Source organism: Nerophis lumbriciformis, linkage group LG33, assembly GCF_033978685.3.
Source record: "Nerophis lumbriciformis linkage group LG33, RoL_Nlum_v2.1, whole genome shotgun sequence".
NCBI classification, from domain to species: Eukaryota; Metazoa; Chordata; class Actinopteri; order Syngnathiformes; family Syngnathidae; genus Nerophis; species Nerophis lumbriciformis.
The window spans coordinates 10,951,886-10,978,512 of NC_084580.2; the positions used below are offsets into that span (position 1 = coordinate 10,951,886).

Sequence of the window (26,627 nt, forward strand, 5' to 3'; positions counted from 1 at the left end):
GTATTCTTCTCAGCCGCGATATAAATCTGCTTCGGCATCTTTTCCCAGAAAAATACGATCCAATCCCACTTAAAAACTTGCCGTGGTACGAAGCCTGCTTCGTCAATCTCTTAATTACGAGCAAGCACAAAATACACAAATTAAATGAATGAAGCGGTCCTACACGGTTCGGACACGGAGCATATTTGGCTCGATCCAATAGTTCGTAAATCAAAAAGTTAGCAAAAAAAAGAAGAGGGGTTCGTAAATTGAGGTTTCATTGTATGTCCAAATAAGTACGTCCACCTTGCTGTGACGTCACAACATAGCTGCACTGCAAAACCTTGCAAACAAACGCATTCAAAACTGCATACAAGCTGGCGCCAAAAAGCATGAACCTTATGATTTGATGCTTTGGCAATGTTTAAATTGGAACTGAACTTTTGCCTCTCATTCACAATCCTTATATAAGGCAAGAACACATGTTTTTTTGATGCATTCTAAATAGTAAAAAAAACGCGATCAAAACATTGCTCAATGGAGCCTATGGTAGCCGCTCTATTCTGCCTACAAAGCCTTTAAAAACATCCAAACACCTCCATTAAGGTTTAATATACATGATGTAAGTATATGTCTTATGTAGTAACGGGCATATTCATAATAACATTTAATATTTACGTATTTTTAAAATTTGAAGTATCAGTAGAGTGGAAAAACAAGTTGCCTCTATATTGAAGCTATTATCATATATGTCTGATGTATAAACAACAAAAGACTTCCAAAGTTTGTCGATAAATATGTGATCAAAATAGTTTCAATCTCACAGATTCCCGAGCCATTTTGATAGATAATGAGGAAGCCAGTCACGTGATCGGGTGACGTCGCGCTAGGAACCAAAGATACCTTCCCCATCAACAACAATGCTAATCAAGCAGACTTTGTGAGAGCCAACAACTATTACTTTTGGAAACATTTACGATCCGGGACCTTATATTTTCGAGCCTGAACACAAAGAGGATGAGCAATAAGTTTTAGAAGCCGAGTGACGGATGCAGTTTCATTGTGACACTGGCATCCACAGCATTGCTAGGTGCTAAACATACAAACTAACAATAACAAACCCGAATAAAATAAACACTTCCTGTAATATTTCCACTCTCGCTGGGATGCCGACCGACGTACGCTCACATAATTCCGTTTAGATAAAGATTCATTCGCAGTCCTCATAAAGGGTTTAAAAATGTTTCTTGCAGGAAGCGTCCTGTGGGGTTTATTTCGGCATCTCGGGGGATGTGAGAGTCAACCAGCCTGTCAGACCATGGCCACATTTGTCTACTACCAGGTGAGAGCTGCATGAATTATAATCTAGAATGTACTTTTAGCAAGTTGGAGACAAAGCAGAAGCAGCTGTCGGCTCAATGTGTCAACAATAGCATTAGCTCACTGCTATCAATGCGCCACTAAAATAGTCTGTCTGCGTTGGTGCTTATACTAACAATATCACTCATATTTGGTTAATTTTAAGGTCACAACATGTAAATGAAATATTGTTGACAGTTTCTAGATATTTTTAGAGAGAGTATGATCGCAAGAGGACCCTCGATCTGTTGACTCAATTGTTGGCTATTTCTTTACAATTTTCAATGCATAAGTGTGAAGTGAAGTGAATTATATTTATATAGCGCTTTTCTCTAGTGACTTAAAGCGCTTTACATAGTGAAACCCATTATCTAAGTTACATTTAAACCTGTGTGGGTGGCACTGGGAGCAGGTGGGTGAAGTGTCGTGCCCTAGGACCCAACAGCTGTGACTAGGATGGCAGAAGCGGGGATCGAACCTTCAAGTTGCTGGCACGGCCGCTCTACCAACCGAGCTACGAAACCCCAAAAAGCCAAGCATATGTGTTCTTGTCTTACATAAGGATTGTGAATGATAAACAGCACATCTCTTTCCAATGTTTGCGTATTTTTAGTATGGCTGATCTGATAACATTGTCAGAGACCATCTCCGAAAATAGCCAAAGGTATTCAGAGCGCAATATTCAAAATGGCTGACTGAATTTGTGGCATTTTGTGATGTTTATACGGTGTTTTCACATACTTTGCGGATTGTAAATACAATTGGATGTGGCTTAATGGATACAATAATGTTACGGCGCACGCGCCGCCGCAGCCGGAGGCGATCAGCAATCAGCGCACCTGGACCTGATGAGAGGGAGCTGAATAAAGGACCAGTGGACCCAAGGATCCTGGCGGGAACTTAGTTCTCGATGGTGGACTGTAAGCCTACTCTAGCTTGATGCTCTCTCTGTTTTCTATCTGCGTTTTTCCTCCGTGCCTAACGTCCTTGTTTGTCCTCCCGAGTTTTGCCCTTGGTGATTCTTCCGTTGTTTTCCCCTGTGGACTACGGACTGCCTCGTTCCTTCACTCTCATCAACACTTGGTAACACACACTCAGTTAACCTTACACATAGCCACACACACACACACACACACACACACACACACACACACACACACACACACACACACTCCTGGGTTTTGTCACAATCCATTTCCTTAGTTTAGTTATTGTTAGTACTGTTTAGTATTATTATATACAGTATATATCTATATATTGACTATATATATAATAAATTATTGTACATTACTTCCCCCTGGTGTCTTTGCCGTTATCTCCCCTCTGTAACCACAACAAATAAGACACAACTAAGCATATAAAGTCAACTTGTTTTTCCACTCCATTGGTACTTTAAGTTAAGGAATACGAGGCACATTTATGTCAAAAACGCATCACCACATTCGCTTTTTCTACATCACTGAATAACACTTACTGCAGACTTCATGAGAGCCAACAAACACAATTAAAACATCACTTACTGTGCAATGTCTGCTGTCATAAGGATGCAGACTCATGCAATCTTGTTATATTCCAGGTTAGATGAAAAATTACTCATAACGAAGCGTCTTTTCGTGTGATTTTTGCCATTCCCCGGTCTATATTGGCTCACAAAGTATGCTAACTTTCAAGGTGAGAGGCATGATTTATGATCTACGATAAACATCCACCAGTAGGAACGTGTGAAAGCAGCTGACCACTCGATATGGTCAATATAGGCACACAAGCTTGTGATCACAGCACCGCTATAAATAGTATGTACTTGGTTAATATTCAAGTCACAAAATGCAAATGGAGTATTGTTGGCGCTGTTGGGATGTTTTTTTTAATTGGATTTAATAGGCGGAAAAAAGGACCTCCCATTGTTTCCGTTGTAAGCAGACTTTTATTTACGGGTTAGAATGCATTAAAAAAATACATCCATCTTCGTGTCTTTCATGATTGTGAACGATAAGCAAAATTCCAAAAAAAAGTGTAGTTCCCCTTCAACACGAGTATCCAACATTGTAACAAAAAATTTTAAGTCAAAAAAGACAAAAATCATTATAACTGTATACCCGACTGAGTCCCCTGCTATTTACGCGAGCATCTGCTAAGTAAAATTAATGTGTGTATTCATATGTGTCATGTCTTGGTGATCATGTTTAGTTTGGCTATGTTCTGTTTGGTTTTTGCACTCTGTCAGTCGGTTTTTTCACTCCCTGTTTTGTTTCCATGACTACCAATCAGTTCACCTGTCCTCACGACTCACGCACCTGATTCATTTGAACTCACGCACCTGTTTTCAATCACCCCATGACTACTTAAGCCTGTCATTTTCTCTTGGTGGGCCTGGCGACATCCTATTCATGCTGCTCTTTGCTTACGCAAGCAAGTTGTGTTTATTTATGCCACAGTTAGTGTCTTTTGTTTTGCCATGTTCATAGTTATGCATAGTCCAAGTTTTTGTTCCCTGCGTTAAGTTTTGTGCCTCCACTGTGAGCGCCTTTTGTTTGTTCTTTTTTTGAGTGTTAAAATTAAATATGTATTTAACTTCACGCCATGTCCGGTCCAAATCATTTGCACCATGGGAAAACATACCTCGCCACAGTCCAAGTCTTGACAATATGCTATTTATTTTATGTATTGTTCGTATTGTATTGAGCAGCCAGATCATTTCCTATATTGAAATCCCAGATATTTATGGTTCTATGGTTATCGTCATTCTTTTCCTCTTTGACATCACAGAGGCCATAGTGGTTTGCATCACATAAAACCAACAATGTTTTATATTTGAAATAACATTTTAACATATTTTCCTGTCATACTGGTATAACGATCAAGCTGTTTAAACACTGAAGTAAAACTACTCTCCCAATCAATTGCATGTTAATTACGTTAGCATCTGAGAATTAATTTATCAAACTGATTGTACATTATTTCTCATACTATCCATTTTGGTTCTATGGTTATCATCACACATTTCCATCTTTGGTGCCCATCAGTAGTTGGGCCCTCAAGACAACAAAAACCTAGAGAAAGCACGATCATCTAGAAGAGGTCTCATAAGATTTGCTGACTTGTCACAAATGGTGATAATGGTTTTGTTTGACTTTTAAGGCATATTTTTCCAAAAATGTAGGGCTTTTGGCATCTTCCACGATTTAATAAAGCAGCATCCACTGTTTTTTTCCCCCAGACGCACACCTCACTAACAGGTAGTTCTGTTTCATTCTTCACACACATACACACGAGTATCGACATCTCCATTATATCTCTTTAAAATTGATCTAAAAACCAAACACAACAGCCTTAATGCACATAAATTGCATCAATTACAGCTCTATTTTCACAAACCTGCACATCCATAAAAATCATTTTGGCGGCTGGGAAACATTTTGATAAACAGGTTGGTACTTTTACCAGATTATTTGCGGTTCCCTAGGTAACGAGGACAAAAGCACTTCAATGATAGGGACTGGCGGGATGGTGAAAATAAATTGTGAACTTTGAACGGAAAAATGGCTTGTTTATGTAGCATAAGCACATAATCACAGCACTGTGTTTCCAGAACCTCTCATTTGGATTGACTCAAATGGTTTATGCTGCAAAAAAAACAGGGTCATCAAGTTTTCAATTATTTCATGGATCAAAACATCCACTCAAACAGCCAGTAAATGAATGTAAATATCACTAAATAATAATAAAAAGAAAAGGTCATGGAATGTATAAACTCTGTCTTGGAAAAAATATATCGGTAAAAAAACAATTAATTTAATGATTTCAAAATAGGTTTTTTTTCAAGATTATGTTACACAAATTTAAATATTTAAATGCCACTACATTCCTTTAAATTTGGTACAAAATGTGTTTTTACTTTATTTATTGCCTAGTTGTATTGTTTTTAAGTAAATTACTTTGGGTGTACCCCACCTTCCAACCGAATGCAGCTGAGATAGGCTCCAGCATCCCCCGCCACCCCAAAAGGGACAAGCGGTAGAAAATGGATGGATGGATACTTTGGCAAATAAAATCTGTCTGTGCCTACTTGATCATCAATAAAACAGCCCGCTAAGAAATATTACTGTGATGTTCTGCGGGCCAATAAAAACTAACCTGGGAACCACTTACAGTATACAGTACCTTGTGAAATGGACAATAAACTCACCAAAATCCATAACTTGTAGCTCTGAGCTGCCCTTTTTTTGGAATTTTGCTTATTGCTCACAATCATTATGATACAAGAAGACAGATGTATTTATTTTTTAATGCACAACTTGTAAATAAACGTAAATAAATGCCTGCTCACAATGGAGTCAATGGAAGGTCCTCTACTGCGCCCATAAACCCCTCTAAATAACCATCCAAAAACCACCAACTATACTCCATTAATATTTCGCTACCTGAATATTAACCAAGTATTAGTAATATTGTTATTATAAGCGCTACTGCAGACAAACTATAGTGGCGTTGTGATCACAGAGCTAACTAGCTTGTGCTGCTTTTGACATTATCGGCTGCTGAGCTGCTTCCTCGCCTCTGAGCTTGTGAAAGTTTATTCTACATCATAAATAATGCCTCTCAAATCGGTAGTAGAAGGATGAGGACATAATCCGACAAGTCGGTCAACATTGGCATCCAACTAAAACCCAGAAATTCCCTCCCCCCTTTTTTCTTCGCGAAGATTATGGGTCATTCTTCATCATAACGGAAATATATGAACATCCTAACGGTCGGCATCCAAGGAACAGCAGACATTGTACATTAAGTGATGTTTTTTATTATGTTTGTTGGCTCTCATGAAGTCTGCAGTGAGTAGTAATCAGTGATGTTGTCAAGGGAAAACGCAAACGTCGTGATACGTTTTTGAAATTAATGCGCAAAATACGTAAATATTAAATATTATAAATGTGCCTTAACTACATTACATATACACTATACTTACAACATGTAAACCTTGATGGAAGTGTTAGGATTAGGGATGTCCGATAATATCGGACTGCCGACATTTTGGGAGAACATCCGCACCGTAACACAACATAAACACAACAGAGCAAATACCCAGAACCCCTTGCAGCACTAACTCTTCCGGGGCGCTAGCCCCCCCCGCCCCCATCTCCCGAGTTCGGAGGTCTCAAGGTTGGCAAGTATGCTCTAGAATACTCTGGACTGAAGCTGTTGTTTTGAGGCATGTTTAAAAAAAATAAAAAATAATGCACTTTGTGAAAGTCAAAGTATAGTATTTCCTATAGTTGTAATGGGTATCAGGATTATCTCAGAGAGAGCATGTCCCAAATTCCAAGCTGCTGTTTTGAGGCATGTTAAAAAAAAAAAAGCACTTTGTGACTTCAATAATAAATATGGCAGTGCCATGTTGGCACTTTTTTCCATAACTGGAGTTGAAGTTGTTCTCTTATTTTGGAAAACCTTGCTTTTGATTGATTGATTGAAACTTGTATTAGATTGCACAGTACAGTACATATTCCGTACAATTGACCACTAAATGGTAACACCCGAATAAGTTTTTAAACTTGTTTAAGTCGGGGTCCACGTTAATCAATTCATGGTTAAGTTACATTGTTTAATGCATCCAGCGGGGCATCACAACAAAATTAGGCATAATAATGTGTTGATTCCACGACTGTATATATCGGTATCCGTTGATATCGGAATCGGTAATTAAGAGTTGGACAATATTGGAATATCGGCAAAAAAGCCATTATCGGACATCTCTAGTTAGGATGTTTTCTAAGCGCTTTATAGGCAGAATAGAGTGACTCCCAAAAGCTCCATTGTAAGCGGACTTTTGATCGCATTTATTTACAAGTTACAATGCATAAAAAACAGTAAAACATATGTGTGCTTGTCTTACATAAGGACTGTGAATGATTGGCAAAATTCCAAAAAAAGTGCAGTTCCCATTGACCTATAATTTAACTAAAACTATGCAATATTCTCTAATTTCCATTAAATGATTGTTATATATAGATGCATATAGAACTATGCAATATTTTCTAATTTCCATTAAAAGATAGTTAACAAACAATGGAGTAAAAATGACCCCTCAATACAGGGATTGGTTACCATTACTGTTGATTATTTAAAGAATGCCACATTGTGCTTTAATAAGTCCGCAGTACATTACTTGAAAACTACCTATCATAAACTTGGACCCCAGAGCATCTCAGCAGCCAAGAAATTCCATCCAGAAGACCTGACAGGGATTCAGCAACTGTGTCCTGCACCTGATTCAAAACACAGAAGGACACATTGATAATTTTTTGGATGTTTTAATTATTCAATGCATGAAATATGAACTGTTGATTACCATCCAGGGATTAGCCAGTTTGGGAAGACCCAGTCTCTTTGCCATATCGACGCACGGGATCCTGGTCCGGCTGACACCAGGTTGCATTTCATCTGTGGCCACACATGAGAGCACCAGCAGGGGCTTGGTTGCGGAGCTCAGCACGGCGCGGATCTGAGCCACCTCGGATACTCCTTCACCTGTTTTTAATACATGATCGTGACTTAGGACAAGTGTGGAAAGAGAGGCTACAATTAAATATCTAGTCTCACCTCTTCCTGGCTCAGCATTGGCTACATAGATGAACCCCTCAACGACCTGGCACACCTGCTGCACCTGAGGGGCCGGCCTATAGACTGGCTGACCTGAGCTATCGCTTCCTACTAAGGTGAACAGTTTACTGCTCATGTACTGCTTCTGTACTCTGGCTCGTTCCCTATCTGCCCTGCACACACACACACAAACTCAATAACACAAGCATCAAATTGCTGCGTGGAACAAAACTATTCAGGGTACACCTACTTGTTCGTCGAGTAAAGCGTTAGGATGTTGAACTTGTGCTGGTTGTTGAACATGTAACTGATCCCTGAGCCGATTCCTAGGATGGAGAAACTGTTTGAATGACACATATACAGGCAAAGACAGACATCTACTGGTGAGCCTGACATCCTGCAATGTAAACAACACCTCAACTATGGACTATAACCCACTTTTCAAGTAAGTAATATATGGCACCCCACAAAAGTGAGTACACCCTTCAAACTTCAAGGAAGTATTTTATTCTATTTTCTCAGAAATGCTATATCTTTTAGAGGAGTTCATGTTGTCCGTCTTGTGAAAATGAATGGCAGTCCAACACCTTCACCTTCCTAATGTGTGTTTGGGTTGGAAAACTGTCAGAGAGGGGATCCTGCTCTCCTTCACATTGTCAACAGTACATGGAATTCCTGTTTCCCCTGAATGAACCGCAGCTCCCTCAGTGTAAGCAACCCCGGACCATGCTGCTTCCACCACCACATCTTGCTATTCACTCTGTACATTGACGCCTATAAAGTTCATCCAAGTTTCATTTATGTATCGTCCCATGAGATGATCTACTGTAAAATTAAAGTAAAAAAAAATGCTAAACTGGAATGGTTATACTCACTTGTTTGTGAGATACTGTATTCTGTTAATCCCCAAGTCTATATCTAGTTTTTACTTTATCTTTATCACAGCTTTAAGGATGGGTATCGTTCACATCTGAAACGATACGGTACAGACTACCGTCACCTGGGTATTGATACCGATACTCAACGGTACCAATTTTCGCTCCTTTTGTGTGTGTTAATACTAATGATAATAAAATGTAATTCTTTATTGCAAAATATAAAAATGAGCTGATTATGATAACTGCTGTCCATCTTGTTTCAATATCACTAAGTTGCAATTGCAGTTGCAAATCCAAGTAGTTAGATGGCAGTCATGTATCGTTTATGGTGTGTTGGTCAGTTCGCGTTTTGCTGTCTGTTGCACCCTACGAAGTGTTAATACTGTAAGTACTGTACTTACAATGCACCAGCGGTTAGATTGGAACGTGCATCTTAGTTGTACTTTTCCTTAACACATTTGGAGGTGTTAAAAACCATCGCTAATGCTAATCAGTAGCATGTCAATAGCAAAGCCAATGTATATTAGCATCAAGCTTATATCGTGTTTCATTATCACATTTTTCAGTCTCATTCATAGGTATGACACTAAGTTGCAATTGCAGTTGCAAATCCAAGACGTTAGATGGCAGCCGTGTATCGTTTATGGTGTGTTGGTCAGTTCACGTTTTGCGGTCTGTTGCGCCCTACGAAGTGTTAATACTGTAAGTACTGTACTTACTACACACCAGCGGTTTGATTGGAACGTGCATCTTACTTGTACGTTTCATGAGCAAATTTGAAGTTGTTAAAACAATTTCAGCATGTTAAAAAAGCATGTCAATAGCAAAGCCAATGTATATTAGCATCAAGCCAGCGCATTTAAAAAAAAAGTTAGGTTAGTTAAGTTAAAGTATCAATGATTGTCACACACACACACTCGGTGTGGTGAAATGTGTCCTCTGCATTTGACCCATCCCCTTGTTCACCCCCTGGTAGGTGAGGGGAGCAGTGGGCAGCAGCGGTGCCGCGCTCGGGAATCATTTTTGGTATTTAACCCCCAATTCCAACCCTTGATGCTGAGTGCCAAGCAGGGAGGTAATGGGTCCTATTTTTATAGTCTTTGGTATAACTTACATTGGAGCATTTTTTGAGTCAATTACTTCGTTGGCATTGAAAATTGCAACATAACTTAGTGGTAGTTTGACTGAGTCTGCTCTCAGTGCTGCTTAAGTGATGGTCAAGTGCCAAAGTGCGAAGAGCCAGCAACTTGGCGTAACGTCACGCACAACCCAGGAAACGCAACATAGCGCTGTTGGATTTTACATGAATCGGTGCCCGGTAGGACTGTCGGGATTCAGTCGGTGCCAAAAAAAGTAACCTACAGTATTTGGTACCTATCCCTTGCAGATATCACCAAATAACTCAAATTCAGGGAAATAAGACAACATTCCCCCACCATTGATCTGTCTGTTCGGGATGCCTGACACAGGTAAAATATCAGTAGTAATGCTCATCAGTAGCATGTTAATAGCAAAGCCAATGTATATTAGCATCAAGCCAGCGCATTTTTGGAAAAGAGGATTTACCTAACTTATGTTGGAACATATTTTGAGTCAATTACTTTGTTGGCATTGAAAATTGCAACATAACTTAGTGGTAGTTTGGCTGAGTCTGCTCTCAGTGCTGCTTAAGTGATCTTCAAGTGCCAAAGTGCGAAGAGCCAGCAACTTGGCATGAAGGGACCATAACATAGTACTGTTGGATTTTACATGAATCGGTGCCCGTTAGGACCGTCGGGATTCAGCAAGTGCCAAAAAAGTAACCTATTTGGTACCTATCCCTTGCAGATATCACCAAATAACCAACATTTAGGCAACTAATAAGAGAACATTCCCCCACCATTGATCTGTCTGGTCGGGATGCCTGACACAGGTAAAATATCAGGGGTGTGCATGAGCCTTGTGACCAAAGAGACATCCAGTTGCTCCATGCCAGGACCAAACATGGCGTAGCGGGGTTCATCCGAAGGCACCAGAGACTGCAGGAAGGACGACAACATTTGATAAGGAGGACGAGAAGGAAGCCACTTCTGTCTGCACAAGGGGCATCCTTTCAGATATCTGTGGGAACATAGATGTCATTGGGCTGTCAAAGAGGTTCAGTTTATTTTGAAGTATAAAGTGCACTAACTCTGCCATGATGTCAACATTTGATCTCATGCCCTCTTCTGCACCATCAAAGACAAGCGGGGTATCCAGCACCTCCAATCGGGGCATTGATAAGTGATCGATGGAGCTCCAGGAGGGCATGTCCCGGAGGAGAAAGAACCGCCACAGCAGTGGATCTCTAACCAAGGCCCTCCAATAATGGCTGGTTGCTCCCAGGCGGCAGATATCCACAGGTGACAAGAAGGTCATAATGTGAAACTGAATGTCCACCTTTAGGATGGAATGAGGAAATAAATGTCCTTATAGTAAAGTGGAAAATTACCCCCAAAGGGATGTAACGATTACCGTTATGACAAACCACAGTAAATTTCCCAATGATTGGTTATACCTTTTCAAATTGTAATTTTTGTAAAAGCTTGATTACTGCACTTAAAAAAACTTCAAAAAACGTACCAGGGGTCGGGAACCTTTTTGGGTGAGAGAGCCATGAAAGCCAAATATATTAAAATGTATTTCCGTGAGAGCCATATATTTTTTAACACTGAATACAACTAAATGCGTGCATTTTTCAGTAAGACCTACATTTTTAGAGTATAATAAGTCTCTTATTCTTTTTAATGACATTGTTATCATGAAGCTAACCAATAATAATAATAATAAATAAAATACTTCTTACCATTAAAGGCCTACTGAAATGCAATTTTCTTATTTAAACGGGGATAGCAGGTCCATTCTATGTGTCATACTTGATCATTTCGCGATATTGCCATATTTTTGCTGAAAGGATTTAGTAGAGAACATTGACAATAAAGTTCGCAACTTTTGGTCGCTGATAAAAAAGCCTTGCCTCTACCGGAAGTAGCAGACGAGTAGCGTGACGTCACATGTTGTGGAGCTCCTCACATCTGCACATTGTTTACAATCATGGCCACCAGCAGCGAGAGCGATTCGGACCGAGAAAGCGACGATTTCCCCCTTAATTTGAGCGAGGATGAAAGATTTGTGGATGAGGAAAGTGAGAGTGAAGGACAAGAGGGCAGTGGGAGCGATTCAGATAGGGAAGATGCTGTGAGAGGCGGGTGGGACCTGATATTCAGCTGGGAATGACTAAAACAGTAAATAAACACAAGACATATATATACTCTATTAGCCACAACACAACCAGGCTTATATTTAATATGCCACAAATGAATCCCGCATAACAAACACCTCCCCCCTCCCGTCCATATAACCCGCCAATACAACTCAAACACCTGCACAACACACTCAATCCCACAGCCCAAAGTACCGTTCACCTCCCCAAAGTTCATACAGCACATATATTTCCCCAAAGTTACGTACGTGACATGCACATAGCGGCACACACGTACGGGCAAGCGATCAAATGTTTGGAAGCCGCAGCTGCATGCGTACTCACGGTACCGTGTCTGCGTATCCAACTCAAAGTCCTCCTGGTAAGAGTCTCTGTTGTCCAAGTTCTCCACAGGCCAATGGTAAAGCTTGACTGTCATCTTTCGGGAATGTAAACAATGAAACACCGGCTGTGTTTGTGTTGCTGCAGCCGCCCGCAATACACCGCTTCCCACCTACAGCTTTCTTCTTTGCTGTCTCCATTGTTCATTGAACAAATTGCAAAAGATTCACCAACACAGATGTCCAGAATACTGTGGAATTTTGCGATGAAAACAGACGACTTAATAGCTGGCCACCATGCTGTCCCAAAATGTCCTCTACAATCCGTGACGTCACGTGCCGGCGTCATCATACCGAGACATTTTCAGCAGGATATTTCGCGCAAAATTTAAAATTGCACTTTAGTAAGCTAACCCGGCCGTATTGGCATGTGTTGCAATGTTAAGATTTCATAATTGATATATAAACTATCAGACTGCGTGGTCGGTAGTAGTGGGTTTCAGTAGGCCTTTAATACAACTTCTTGAACAGGTGCGGTGGAAAAACGGATGAATGGATTAAAATTCAGGAGAATGTTTTATATTTTTAACATTATTTTTAACACTGATTCCCAGCTGAAATATTCATTACTTATCGTGTTAAGCAATGTCAGCTAAGATTTATCAGAGAGCCAGATGCAGTCATCAAAAGAGCCACATCTGGCTCGACAGCCATAGGTTCCCTACCCCCGCGTTAACCATTTCTCTCCCTTAATTTTTTTTTATAGTACACAATATTCATAACATGAAAAAAAATTAGCTTAAAAAAATACAAATGGTTTCACACATTTAAAAAAGCGAAAACAATTTGTAATGGGGTGGCCTCAAAATAAAACGTTACTTAGGGCTGGAACTCAGCAAGCGGCGGCCATGTACGAACTAAGGTCCATCCATTTTTTACCGCTTGTCCCTTTCGGAGTCGCGACAGTAAGTAAGAAATGTTTGACAATATTGATATGTCGAATTTCTATTAAAATTACATTTTAAAAATGAAAACACTGTCGCAGTATGACTATTGCTCCATTTGCTGTCAACTCACAGGTAAACAGTCCAGAAAGCCCGGTCCTTCTTCTCCGCTGTCCAAAACATCCTCTTTCACACCGGAAGGTAAATAAAGGTCACGAAAGCGTCTGAGGCTTCGAATAACGACGGACTCGCTAAGAAAATGAGTCTTTCCTGCCATGACTTGTTGCCAAAGTTTGCAAGTCCGCCGTGAAACCAAATCACGCTGTATGACAACAAATGTGACGTGCCGCTTTTTTGCTACACTTCCGCATTGACAGCAGTGGAGCATGATGGGTAATGTAGTGCGAAACGACTTACTATATTCGGTATTCAAAACAAGACTCGTTAAAACAACACGGGCTTTATTGTCACCAAGGACATAAAAAACAGAAATTTTCATCCAAACACGTTCTCTATTAAAAGCTAAACAAATAAGTTTTATTAAATTTAGGAAAATTGCAATAATGGGGAATAAGTGATGGATCATGAATAACTACGCAAACATGTTTAAACTTTCTGAAAAACGTTCCTTTGCCTGGTGTGTATTTTATACACATTTAAAACGTGTGTATATATTGTATGAACAGATGTCAAATAATAAATGCATACCAAAATGGCAACTTAATAAATAAAAAGGTTACTGTGCAATGTTTCATTTTAGGCTGTGTAATTTATAAACTAAAAAAAATGTATTATTAAGAATCTTTTTTTTTTTTTTATATTAATGGTATTATAACACATTCTTAGAGCAAAACAAGTGCCCTAATCAACAGTCTGGAATCAAGATAACTTGCTTTTTCAGCAGAATGAAAAAAAACTAAAAACTTTAATGTCAGTTTTACACCACCTGCAGAACTTTCTTCTCCATAGCATGGAGCAAGGTGGCTTTAACACCCTTGCTGATATACAATTTCTCCCCTCCTCTCATTAGCCTTTCATTACACCGTACCTAACCTTTTTTAGTTTAGAGGGGATTGGAAAAACACTCAATACTGATCTTAGTTGTGTCCGAAGAAGACCCGGACACGCAGGCAGCGGGCTTTACTGTAAAACACTGAGGATTTCCTTGGCATTCTCCGTGTTCCAGCCCTGTCCCTGCAGAGGGCCCTCACAGGCAAGCACATACTTGTTGAGGATCTGTGTGCCAATGTCCCTAAACTGGAGGCGATCTTTACAATCCATCATGTCGCTGCTGTAGTCTTCATACTTGACGGCCCAGAAGCACATTTCGCCGATGTACATCATTGTCAACAGGTGCGTGTCTGAGAAAATGCCTTGGAAACAATTTAAGAAAGAAATGACAACCCAAACAACGCAGACTTGTGGGTTATTTCAATATTTTGCATTCAAAAAACATACCTTCAGATAAGAAGCCTGCCGTAGCAGTGTCATGGAGCACCACCCCATCATTGAGCTTCACTGAGTTCCTCACCTGCAGCATCCGCATTAGGTAGCGCACTCCTTCCTGAATACACTGGATGAAGACATCAGAGTCACATGATGCATACAGACAAGCAATGCTAAGTACCATATTCATTCCAATAGTGGCCTTAGCTCTAACAGATCTCCACTTAATCTAATATAACTGATCCACCACACACACTGCCTGTACAGCAGACATGTCACCCACAAAGCTGATTTAATGTGGAATTTTAGGAGAAGGTGCTGCTGTAAAATCTGCTGAACACTTTGTAACATAGTCGAAATCAAAATAATTAGGGAAAGTGATGCATGACAAACTGATTTGTGAGAAAGTTTGTGAGTCCGATTAAATTATTACAAAATTGATCTGAATACAAGACGGTATTTGTTCTCTAGAAAACAAAAGGGTGTTTCATATATCGGGTAGTGCTGTTTTGATACCACCGGTACCAATATGTATTTCGATACTTTTCAAAATAAAGGGGACCACAAAAAATGTAATTGTCGGCTTGATATTAAAATTAAAAGGCATTTAACATACTGGGCTTTTTTTATTTCACGCACAGAGCAACTTACAATAGGGCTGCAACAACTAATCGATTAAATCGATTATAAAAATAGTTAGCGATTAATTTAGTCATCGATGCGTTGGATCTACAATATGCGCAGAGGCAATTTTTTTATATTTTTTTATAAACCTTTATTTATAAACTGCAACATGTACAGACAGCTGAGAAACAATAATCAACATAAGTATGGTGCCAGTATGCTGTTTGTTTTCAATAAAATACTGGAAGGGATAGAAATGTAGTTTGTCTCTTTTATCCGATTATTAATCGATTAATCGACAGATTAATCGATTGTCAAATTAATCGTTAGTTGCATCCCTAATTTACAATTTCACATATTACATATAGCCTGTCATAACCTAGGATATGTGTAGAATAGAAAGCTTTATTGTATTGTATGAAATGCTTCATGATTTTTTGGTTGTCACACTTGGTCTGTGCTTTAAGACAAATACAATCATTAGTAAATACTAAAAACAATATTATGGCTAAAACTATACAGATAAGATATGTAGGTAAAATAAACATTGTTGAAGATAAAACCCAAATTGTTACAAAATACAATAAATTCACTTGCATTAGCTTATGCTACGTGGGCCGTTTTGACTCCGCTAATATGCTAATAATTGTCAACGGTCCAATCAGCTGTATGCGGTGTCTACTATCTCTATGGGCACAACGAGGTAGCTCGTAGACTACATTCGGTCTTTAAACTCCTTGTGCAGGTCTGGATACTTGTCCTTTAAATGTTTACCTAAGTTTGAAGTATTGCCACCTTTGTCTTATTGATGTGCCAACATGTCATTTAAAGTACCGCTTGCAGAGCGGCACTTTTGTGTTTATAGCTTCACCTGTTAGTTTTGAGGTCAAAATACATCCATATTGCGCTTCGCCCACCCTCTTTATTATTGACCAGTAGAATTGCCGTTTCTGCCATTCTCCCTCTTCTGTCTCCATGCTTGTTGCGCTTGTATGCGCTGTGTTTGGGTTGACTCACTCAACATGGACTTTGAACAAATGTACCGGCATTTTTCAAAGGCAGTATAGTAAATGTTTTTATTTATTACTACCGGGGTACTGTTCATGTACACCGAAGAACCCTAATTTGGGGTATATAGTTTGTCTAATTTCACCTAAACCCTCCCACCCATAAAAAAACAAAAAGGAGTTGTTGAAAAAGAAGGGCTGTCTTATATTTTGGTAAATACGGTGCTTTCATTTTGTATCACGTATGTAAAGAGATGGATGGATGAGTTGAATACTGTATCTTATCCACCATCACTTTGTTGTTGAGCACTTTTGACCGATAAGCATGATACAGGTGATCCTTGGTTTACAATCTTCCATTTTAGATTTTATGGTAACAAATATGGCTGGGTAAAATAATCGATTTGATCGATTATACCATACCATACCAACTTTATTTATAAAGCCCTTTAAAAACAACCACAGTTGAAGAACAAATGGCTGTACACCACAAAGAAATAGAGGCAAAGGACAGACTACAAAAATAACATTTGAAACAGAAGTAGAATACACATTGAAAAGCAAATACAAATTACCCTAAGAACAATTTGTTAGATAAAAAACAGTTAAAAAGTTAAAAACAGTTTAAAGTCTCATGCTGGGTTAAAAGCCAGTGAATAAAAATGGGTTTTAAGAAGAGTCTTAAAAGTAGCCAAAGAAGGGGCCTGTCTCACATGGAGAGGGAGATCGTTCCAGAGTTTGGGACCCGCAACAGATTATGGATCGATATATTCTAATATTTAACAACAACGATTCACAAGGCACAATATCGATTATCCTATGCTACGTATGTACCGGTACTAGGGATGTGCGATTGGCCACTGATCGGTATTGGTCGATTTTCGTGGAAAAGTATGGTCGGTCATTGTCAAATAATGCCTTTTAATGCCGATCACAAAGATCCTCCGGCTGACTAGTGGAAAGCAGCTAATTTTGTGTCTCTATACACAGTGTGGAGACGCTCCCCCAAAATAACGATAATCACATTCATTACGACAAATAAAATATATTTCTTAGTACTTTGAGTATCATTATTACGTATTATCATTACTTGAGGATGAGGCTCAACGTGTGACACAGAAAGTCAGGAGCAGGCATGTTAAAAGCTAAGCGAGCTTTAAACAACACCAAGAAATAAGTGCCGAGTGAAGTTTAAGAAGTGTAGATAGAACCATGTTGCAGCACAAAGTAAGCAGCTACTAACAGCAAATTATCAAGTAGATTAATAAGAATCTAGAAAGAGGATAATATAACAACTATTGGTGTGTCAGACTGTCAGCATTGTCGCGGTCAGTACACCATATATAAGAGGATAGGATCGACCCATAAATTGGTATTATCGAGATTAGGGGTAGCATCAGAGCGATACTAGAATGATTAGATTGATTTCTCTATTTTGCCAAAATCATTTTATGTTGTTTTAATATTTACAAACTCAAAAAAAATTCCCTGGACACCGGAGGACTTTGAGGGCAGAAACCAAATCCTCTTAATGGATGTTTCCTATTGAAGTGATCAGAACAGTTTTGATAGCTTTCTGGAAGCCATATTTTATAATTGTATTACATGTGGCGTACACTGTATCCAAACTTCAAGTGCATTATAAATGTTTCACCTTGGACTTATTCCAGCCTCAGAAGCGCGTAGGAGCATAAAGTACTTCAATCGATAGGAGAATATATGCAAGGCTAGATTTGACAGGGAACACCCACATTTTAGAGTTGCTCCACACAGACACGCACCCTGGATAAAGGTGCGCAATGACAGACCTGCGTCAACGGGGAGAATGCCACGTGTCCAGAATTTGTGCAACTGCGCAGCTTTTTCCACTTCGGCGCATGAAAGAATAGGCCCCTAAATGCACGAGTGGTACCTTAAGGAACGTCTCTTTGTTCTGCTTGATCCATTGCTTCCGTTGATGAAGGGTGTGGCAGTACATGTAGAGCAGTGCACCACGTCTCCAGTAGAGGCATTCTAACAGCTCTAGTCCCAACACAGCCTGTACCTTATAGGACAAAACACAGCACCGTCACAGACTGACAAGCAGAGTATGCTCGCGCTACACAAAAGCATGCTTTGATTGCTACTTGCTATCGTTGCTCATTGCCTAATGCCTGTGTTTTCTAACGCTTTCAGATAACATTTATAAAACAATAAATTCTCTTAAAATGTGTGTGATGATTTCTTGATGCTTTGATATCAGAAGAATCATCAAAATAAACAGTTTTTGTGTAGTAAATAGCATCTGGCTGCTTAACAAATGAGCTATTTACTCTACTGTATGTACATATAAGACGGAAACATTGCGTTTATTGCATTAGATGACAGAATAATACGATTCTGAACTTGTTGTATTTGATACAACTAAAGTACTTTGTGTCCGTTATGCATCTATGACCAATTATGTAATTTAGACAATAAAATAATGTTGGCCCCGTTTACAGTGCACACCAAATCTGATTTTTCTTTTGCCCTTAACTGCCAAAGTGCTTCAAATCTGATATTTTCACATCAGATTTTGGTCACATCAGGATGTAGTCCGAATACAATTGGAATAAAAAGTGACTCCATTCTAAACAAAAATGCGACCTGATTGCGACTTTTACTTAATCTTTTGGGCTAGCTACGTCATCAGTCATTCGTGTGCACAGCACGACCGCTTTCCTTTTTACAATTCTCTTCTTCCATCACCTGTTTTCTTCCTCTATAAAACAGCCGCGACTCAAACCCGCAAACAACCACTCCCCTGTTTTGCCCACCCCCGTATCAGCTTGTACAGGCCCTCATATCCCCATAAAGCTGCCCGGGATATGCCTGTATATTACTCTTTAATTTTGAACCTCCAGAATTAGCATGTGTCAACAAGGTGAAGTCAGGTCTGAAAGCTTTTGACAAGTTGACTTCATGTCTGTTGCCGCCCATTAGGACGGTTCAAAGTGTAACTACAATCTGCCTTAAAAACAGAGCATTTTATTTTGAAAGTAAACCGGATTTTGTGCATGACTTCCTGTCCAACACAAGCAGATTTTAGCTAAATTGAACTGATTTGTCTGACAAATTAAGAATTTCTGCTTATATTTAGCGCTGAAATGCGGAAAATCAACGGATACGGTGGTGGAAACAGACATATCAACTTGAATAAAAACGGAAAGTCAGCCACTGTGCAGGTGCCGTTTTGATTTAGAAAAACAATCCTATTTGGGCCACTTTTGCCTGCAGTGTAAATGTAGTCTGAGACACGCAACCCCGCAACCCAGTGCCACAGATCAAATGCATTCTGAGGGAAACACAAAACATGTATTTTAAAACTGTATGCATGCATGTTTGTAAATGATGCATGAACACAGTGAAGACATCATTCTCATGTGGTTTTATGTTAAATCTCTGCATAAAAAGATAAAGATACATGTGACAGCTATAACATACTGGGACCACACCTCTTGAGATGGTGCAAGTCGCCCCACCAACACTTCCGGCTCGGTCAGATCTTGCAGGAGCTGCTGGATTTTAAACGGTGAACATTCCTCTGGAAACTCTTGATCCACCAGTTTGTTCTCTTCATAAAATGTAATATCTAGGATCACCTACAACACACAATCATTATTCATTTTCTACTACTACTTACTATTATTTTCAAATACATTAGGGCTGCACGACTAATCGACATTGAGGTTATTTATCAGTGCAAGGTTTTATGGGGCCATTTCTTCTCTGCTGTCACCGGCATTTGAGTGAGACATGTTTGCAAATCAGAATTGTTCAGCCTTGCGTTTGTTCGTCTCTTGCTTCAAACAGGGAGAAAGACTTTGTGCAATGCTCTCAGCGCCTGAGCACATTTAACAGTAAAATTAATCTTGTCGGTGCGTTTTACACGCACAGGAAGCACGTACAGAAGGCCTTTGAACACGCTAAGTAACAAAAATTTGGAAAAAAATATGATTACAAAGCCAAATATACCATTGTGGGAATAGTTCAACTTCACATTGGATGGGCATTAGCCTATCAACACAGACGAATGAGTGAGAATGCTATGGTCACGTGATGGCAATAAACAAAAAGACAACAACCCACCTTGTTTTTCCAAACTGGAAAAAAAAGCACTTTAAGATGTTCAATATTCATTTAAATTACATTCTTTCTAATAGAAATGAGTCCATTTTTTTGGTTTATCTATTTAGGATAAAGTTATTTCCCTTACAATTACAGTACAATGGTAAGAAATTAAAAATACACGTTTATATCATTTTAAATAGTTACTTGCATTATTAGTATGTATTATCATTACATTACATTACATTATAGACACTGTATAGTTTTTATCAATTATTCGTAGATCGTACATTTTCTGTCGGAGAACAAACATGACACAAACCTTCCTAATTGTTACAAGTCCCACTGTGTATGTTATACATGCTTCACTGAAGAGAGTATTTGGCAAGCACCGTTTTGTCTTACTAATTTCACCAATTAATGAACTCATCGTAGTTTGTTTACATGTACAACTTTCTCCAATGCTGCCACAGAAAGACGTGTTTTATGCCACTCCTTTGTCTCATTTTGTCCAACAAACGTTTTGTACTGTGTGTGAATGCACAAAGGTGAGCTTTGTTGATTTTATTGATTTGCTGGAGTGCTTATCAGACATATTTGGTAAATCCATGACTGCAAGCTAATCTGTGCTAACATGCTACTTAGGTTAGCTGTATGTACATATTGCATCATTATGCCTCATTTGTAAGTATATTTGAGCTCATTTAATTTCCTTTACTTATGTCCTGTGTATTAAATTTATATTTGTATGTCTCATGACACGTTATCTGTATGCAATATTGGTGGTATTTCTGATATTTGTTTGTGTGCCATGTTGTTCCAGACCACAGCAAACGTTACCCAGCTCGCAAAGATTGTAATAAATTTATTAGAAGACAGTCTGCCTTTTTTTTTTAACTTAGACACACACATCTTTGTCTTTGGCCATTCTCAGCCAGTAATTTCCAGAACTTATCTCATTCTGTGAGAAGCCTCCATTTCATGAATGATTTCCAATGTTGCAAAATCGTGTAGAAGAACAATTAAAATACAACATTTCTGTCAACAAAGATTTGCGTCAACCTCTGATAGTAGGCTAATATAGCTAATATAGACACTTACATCATGTGTTGCCTTCATTATAACACTTATATAAGGCTTTTAATTTTTTGCGGCTACACAGATTTTTTTTAATTGATTTTTGGCCCAATATCGCTCTTTCAACATTTTGGGTTGCCGACCCCTGGTGTAGACAAAGCCTCTTGAGTCTGTACGCACAAAGCCAAATATTTTTTTAGGTAAATATTGCATATTGTTCAAATGTGTGGCACCTAGCGACAAGAATATGTTGATTGACAGCAGTGACATGCAGAGAACTATACACCAGGTGAGGCATAGATACTTTGAGGATTTTTTCTTCTTCTTTTTTACTTAGCAGCTCTAATTATTGTTGATTTAGGTTGCACATTAGAACAGGAAAAAGGGAGTAATTCACTTTCATAAAAACGTTATCATAATGATATTATGATATGATAAATTGGTCCAAGAATTATTTTATAGAGTTATTAAATTATTTTTGGTCCCATTTGCTTTTAACAAAATAAATCAAGTATTGTGAGTGTATCTTACCTTTCTGTATTTGTATCTGAAGCAGCAATAGCTATCCTCCATGAAAACGTACTTTGTATGATCACATTCATGTTGTCTTAAAAGTCCAGTTTAGATAAGTATTTAATCTTGGATACAGTATATAATCCTCCATATTGGCAGACACATTCATTTAATTCAACTTCATTCCAAGCAATAAAACAATACTTTTGCATCTGGCAAAACACCCACAAACGCTGGCTTACTCTAATAAAAATGCCATGTTTGCTATAAATACAGTTAAAAAAAAAAATTTTTTTTAAAGGCTGGCTTCCGCTGGAGAGACATGTGTCTGCTAGCTTGAGCGTCCCCACTTCTCCGAGTGGAGCAAGTCAGAGTACTGCTGAGGTATTGAACTGCACGTTGATAATATATCGCCCCCTACTTTGAGGCAGAGGCACTTGCTGCCTCATGGCCTGCCTTTTCCCCTGTAGCCGTGGAGGCACGACCTGTGTCTGTCTCACATCTCGTCTGCCGCGTTATTTTCATCAGGAAACACGGAATTTCCGCAATTTTGACAATGAAAATGATCAAAATACACAGGAACCACACCAAAATCGCATAGAAAGCACAGACCAAAAGAGAAATATTAAAACGTATTTTATTTTATTACTTCGTTTTTGAACATCTCGTGGTTAAGCCTTTTACCCCCCCCCCCCCCCCCCCCCATTTAGTTTCCTTCATTCGTTATTTTCGCAGTTTTAGAAGTGGGGACACCAAGCTGCTTCCCAATTGTCCCATAGCCTTTTCCAGCTTTGTGGAGCTCTACAATTTTGTCTCTGGTCTCTTTTGACAGCTCTTTGGTCTTGCCCATGGTAGCAGTTGGACCTTGACTGACTGTGGGCTGCACAGGTGACTTTAATAAGCTCAAAAGGGTGGTGGGTGGGTGATTAGTTATGGGGTAAAGGTGGACTTTTTTTAAAGTAGACTGACAGCTCTTTGAGAGTCATAATTCTTGCTGATTCTCATGTGTGCAAATACTTATAAACCCCAGTAACATACAAATAAATCATTTAAAAAAATCATACAATGTCATTTCCGGATTTTTCTTTTTAGATTATGTCTCACTGGAAATACATCTATGATGAACATTTAAGACCTCTCCCTAATTTCTAAGTGGAATAACTTGCAAAATTGCAGGGTGTGCAAATACTTGTGGACCTCACTGTAGCTAATATAGACTTACATCATGTGTTGCCTTCATTATAACATTATATAAGGCTTTTGATTTTTTGCGGCTACAGACAGATTTTTTTAATTTTATTATTTTTGGTCCAATATGGCTCTTTCAACATTTGGTTGATATCAGCACTTCAGTCATCAACAATAATATCATCAGAGAAATGGACATTGAAACAGTGTAGGTCTGACTTTGTAGGATATGTACAGCGAGCAGTGAACATAGTGAGCTCACAAAGCATAAGAACAAGTATATACATTTGATTATTTACATTTGATTAATTACAATCCGGGGAGGTGGGATGTGGTGGGGGGAGGGTGTTAGTCTAGGGTTGTAGTTGCCTGGAGGTGTTCTTTTAGTGCAGTTTTAAAGGAGGGTAGGGATGCACTTTCTTTTACACCTGTTGGGAGTGCATTCCATATTGATGTGGCATAGAAGGAGAACGAGTTAAAACCTTTGTTAAATCGGAATCTGGGTTTAACATGATTTGTGGAGCTCCCCCTGATGTTGTGTTTATGGCAGTCATTTACGTTATGGAAGTAGTTTGACAAGTACTTCGGTATCAGGGAGATGTAGCGAATTTTATAGACTAGGCTCAGTGCAAGTTGTTTTACTCTGTCCTCCACCCTGAGCCAGCCCACTTTGGAGAAGTGGGTAGGAGTGAGGTGTGATCTGGGGTGGAGGTCTAGAGGTAACCTGACTAGCTTGTTCTGGGATGTTTAGAGTCTAGATTTGAGGGTTTTGGAGGTGCTGGGGTACAATGTTCCCTCTAATTTTTCATGTGTGTGAGCAAACGCAAAAACTCCCTGAGCATTCAGTGGAGCCCATGTGAGCAACATCAGACGTGCACACTGTGGCTACACCAGCAGCACACCTGTCCCAAACCTGACTAAATAACAAGTTCAATCTCCATCCATCCATCCATTTTCTACCGCTTGTCCCTTTCGGGGTCGCGGGGGGTGCTGGAGCCTATCTCAGCTACATTCTGGCGGAAGGCGGGGTACACCCTGGACAAGTCACCACCTCATCGCAGGGCCAACACAGATAGACAACATTCTCTTATTATTATAATCAAATGACAGCAGTGATTTCCATGAGGTTATTTTCTAATATAAGTGTTTAGGCCCACTTACAATGACAATAACAAAAAACATTGTTTTTCATGAACTGTGTACTTGTATTGTTTGTCTGGGTGGAGGTCCTGCTTTGGAAAGTTTGTACCCCTTTCAGACATTGCATTTAGTTCCCATTAAAACATTCATATGTTGCACAATGAGATGTAAGCAGGGGATCATGTGTACATTCCTGCAACTTCCTGTTTGTAAAAAATATATTTTTATTAGTATTTATTTAATATACTAACAGCTTTTCATGATTAATATTTATAAATTAAGATTCCTAATAAATGACACTAGAATAAGCACACATTTGATTGGTAAATCATAGTGTAACGACCTGGAATTACACTTTATGTGTGGTGTTGGAGTTGTCCGACTTTTTGTGTGGCTGTAAACGCATCACTGGCTAAGTGCCATATGTGCATGTGTTGGCGCAAGTGAGAAAGAGCGAGCGGCTGCTGTTGATATAACAAAGTTGGTTTTGGTCTGGTTTGTACTGCAGAAAATGACCAGTTTTGCTAGATATAATTTTTTTTACTAATGTTTTGGTGATGTGTTTATGGCCGACAATAAAGAGTTTTGCTCAGTAAAGTGATCGATGGAATTAATGTCCTCAAAGCGTCTCGACAGACGTTACAATATTTGAACAATGATGACGAAAACTGTTTTCTGTCGTGTCCGTCTGTCGAAAATTGTTATGCGCTTATTTTTTTTATTTGATTTTGTGCGTGGCATAGATTTGCCGTGCGCAGAGGACGCTTGAGCAGTGCGCAATTGCACAGGCGCGCACCTTAGAGGGAACATTGCTGGGGTATTAGAAGGTGCATGCGTAATCGAAAAAGGGTTGAATGAGAGTTCTCGCTAGAATCTTCATGGTGCTTTTGTTGACCAGAAGAGATTCTGTAGAGAAATCTTGTAGACAAAACATCTTGAGTCTGTACGCTGTATTTTAAATAAATAAATAGTTAATAATAAAATATAGAAGTCACAATTATTTTTTTCAGAAAATCGTGCAGCCCTAATACAGTGTAGGTTTGATGTTGCAAAGTACCTGTGTGTAATCTTGAAGCAGCTTGGAAAGGCTGCTGCTCTCCCCTCCTTGTCTGTAGTAGCTTTTCAACTTGTCTAGTATGGCATCTGCATTTTGTATATAGTCGTCATCTATGGAAAATGGGACAAGTTAGAATATGGCTTTCCCCCCCCCTGCGGGTGTGCAAAAAACAACAACAACGGTGTCAAAAAGGAGCAGAGCACGTTGATGTTGTCGCTGCGCACAGAAAATGACAGAAACGTCAATGCTCACATTTTGCTAGCCGAAACATCGTGAATGTTTACATTCATTATCTGCAACGATGGGTTAGAATTAACATGTTTTCCTGCTATATTTTTCACTATTACCCCCTTGTGTCAAAAACAACGTGCTGTCTATTGGTTGGAATTCGTCAGTGTCGGTAAACAAAAAAAAACAACATATTCGTTTTGGCTAGCTAGCTAAAATGCTAGCTAGCTAAAATGAAACATGGACGCCGGGCTATTGCCGATAGGGACTAACAGGGGGATTATTTCCTCAAAGTGTTCCGCCATTACCTTGTTTTTCGGCTTTGAGAGCAGAACACTTGGCATCTAACTCGAATATCCGTCTCTCCAACTCGAGGCCTTGTCGCCTGTAGTCGTCGGCCATGACTAAAACTAATTGTCACGTGATGCCCGGTCACGTGTCCAAGCAATGCGTATGCGGCAATGCGACACTGTTTTTTTTATTTTATTTCTTTTTTGTAATATGATGAACCCGAGGTTAAATAATATCCACTTGAACCCACACAAAAAATAAATTACAAGTCCTTATCAAAAATACCGTGACATGGTCGGAATACAAGCGCGATGAATGCGCCTCACAGCTGTGGCTTGCTTGTGACGTCACACGACGTATGTTCTTTGTTTACACTTTTCATGTGAGTGCGTGTTTTTGCTGTCAGAGAGGGTGTTACTTTTATTCCATGACGCAATTAAAATCTAAATCAGGTCTCATATTTAACATGGACTCTTACCAAAATCGTATAAAATTAGCAATGTGTACAGCTCTGGTAATGGATTCGCACCCACTTGCACAAATGTACTTCAAAATGTAACAATCAAAATAAATATGACTTTTTTTTGTTTATGAGGACATACATGTATAATATGCATTAGTTTGACCTTTTAAAATCAACGATAATAAA

General features: G+C 39.1%; 2 protein-coding genes across 2 annotated transcripts; both read right to left on the bottom strand.

Annotated features, from left to right (window-relative positions):
* Nucleotides 1-1,128: 1,128 nt before the first annotated feature.
* Nucleotides 1,129-13,904, bottom strand: fbxo4 (F-box protein 4). Its single transcript, XM_061928965.1, has 7 exons — nucleotides 13,452-13,904; nucleotides 10,984-11,231; nucleotides 10,693-10,913; nucleotides 8,186-8,261; nucleotides 7,936-8,108; nucleotides 7,685-7,863; nucleotides 1,129-7,601 (listed from the first exon to the last, which is right to left on the bottom strand). Exons 1-7 carry the CDS (start codon nucleotides 13,902-13,904, stop codon nucleotides 7,509-7,511), a joined length of 1,443 nt encoding a protein of 480 aa, XP_061784949.1. The 3' UTR covers nucleotides 1,129-7,508.
* Nucleotides 13,905-14,227: 323 nt separating this feature from the next.
* Nucleotides 14,228-26,273, bottom strand: rimoc1 (rab7a interacting mon1-ccz1 complex subunit 1). Its single transcript, XM_061928966.1, has 6 exons — nucleotides 25,996-26,273; nucleotides 25,460-25,569; nucleotides 19,872-20,018; nucleotides 18,308-18,439; nucleotides 14,777-14,891; nucleotides 14,228-14,691 (listed from the first exon to the last, which is right to left on the bottom strand). Exons 1-6 carry the CDS (start codon nucleotides 26,087-26,089, stop codon nucleotides 14,459-14,461), a joined length of 831 nt encoding a protein of 276 aa, XP_061784950.1. The 5' UTR covers nucleotides 26,090-26,273; the 3' UTR covers nucleotides 14,228-14,458.
* Nucleotides 26,274-26,627: the final 354 nt, after the last annotated feature.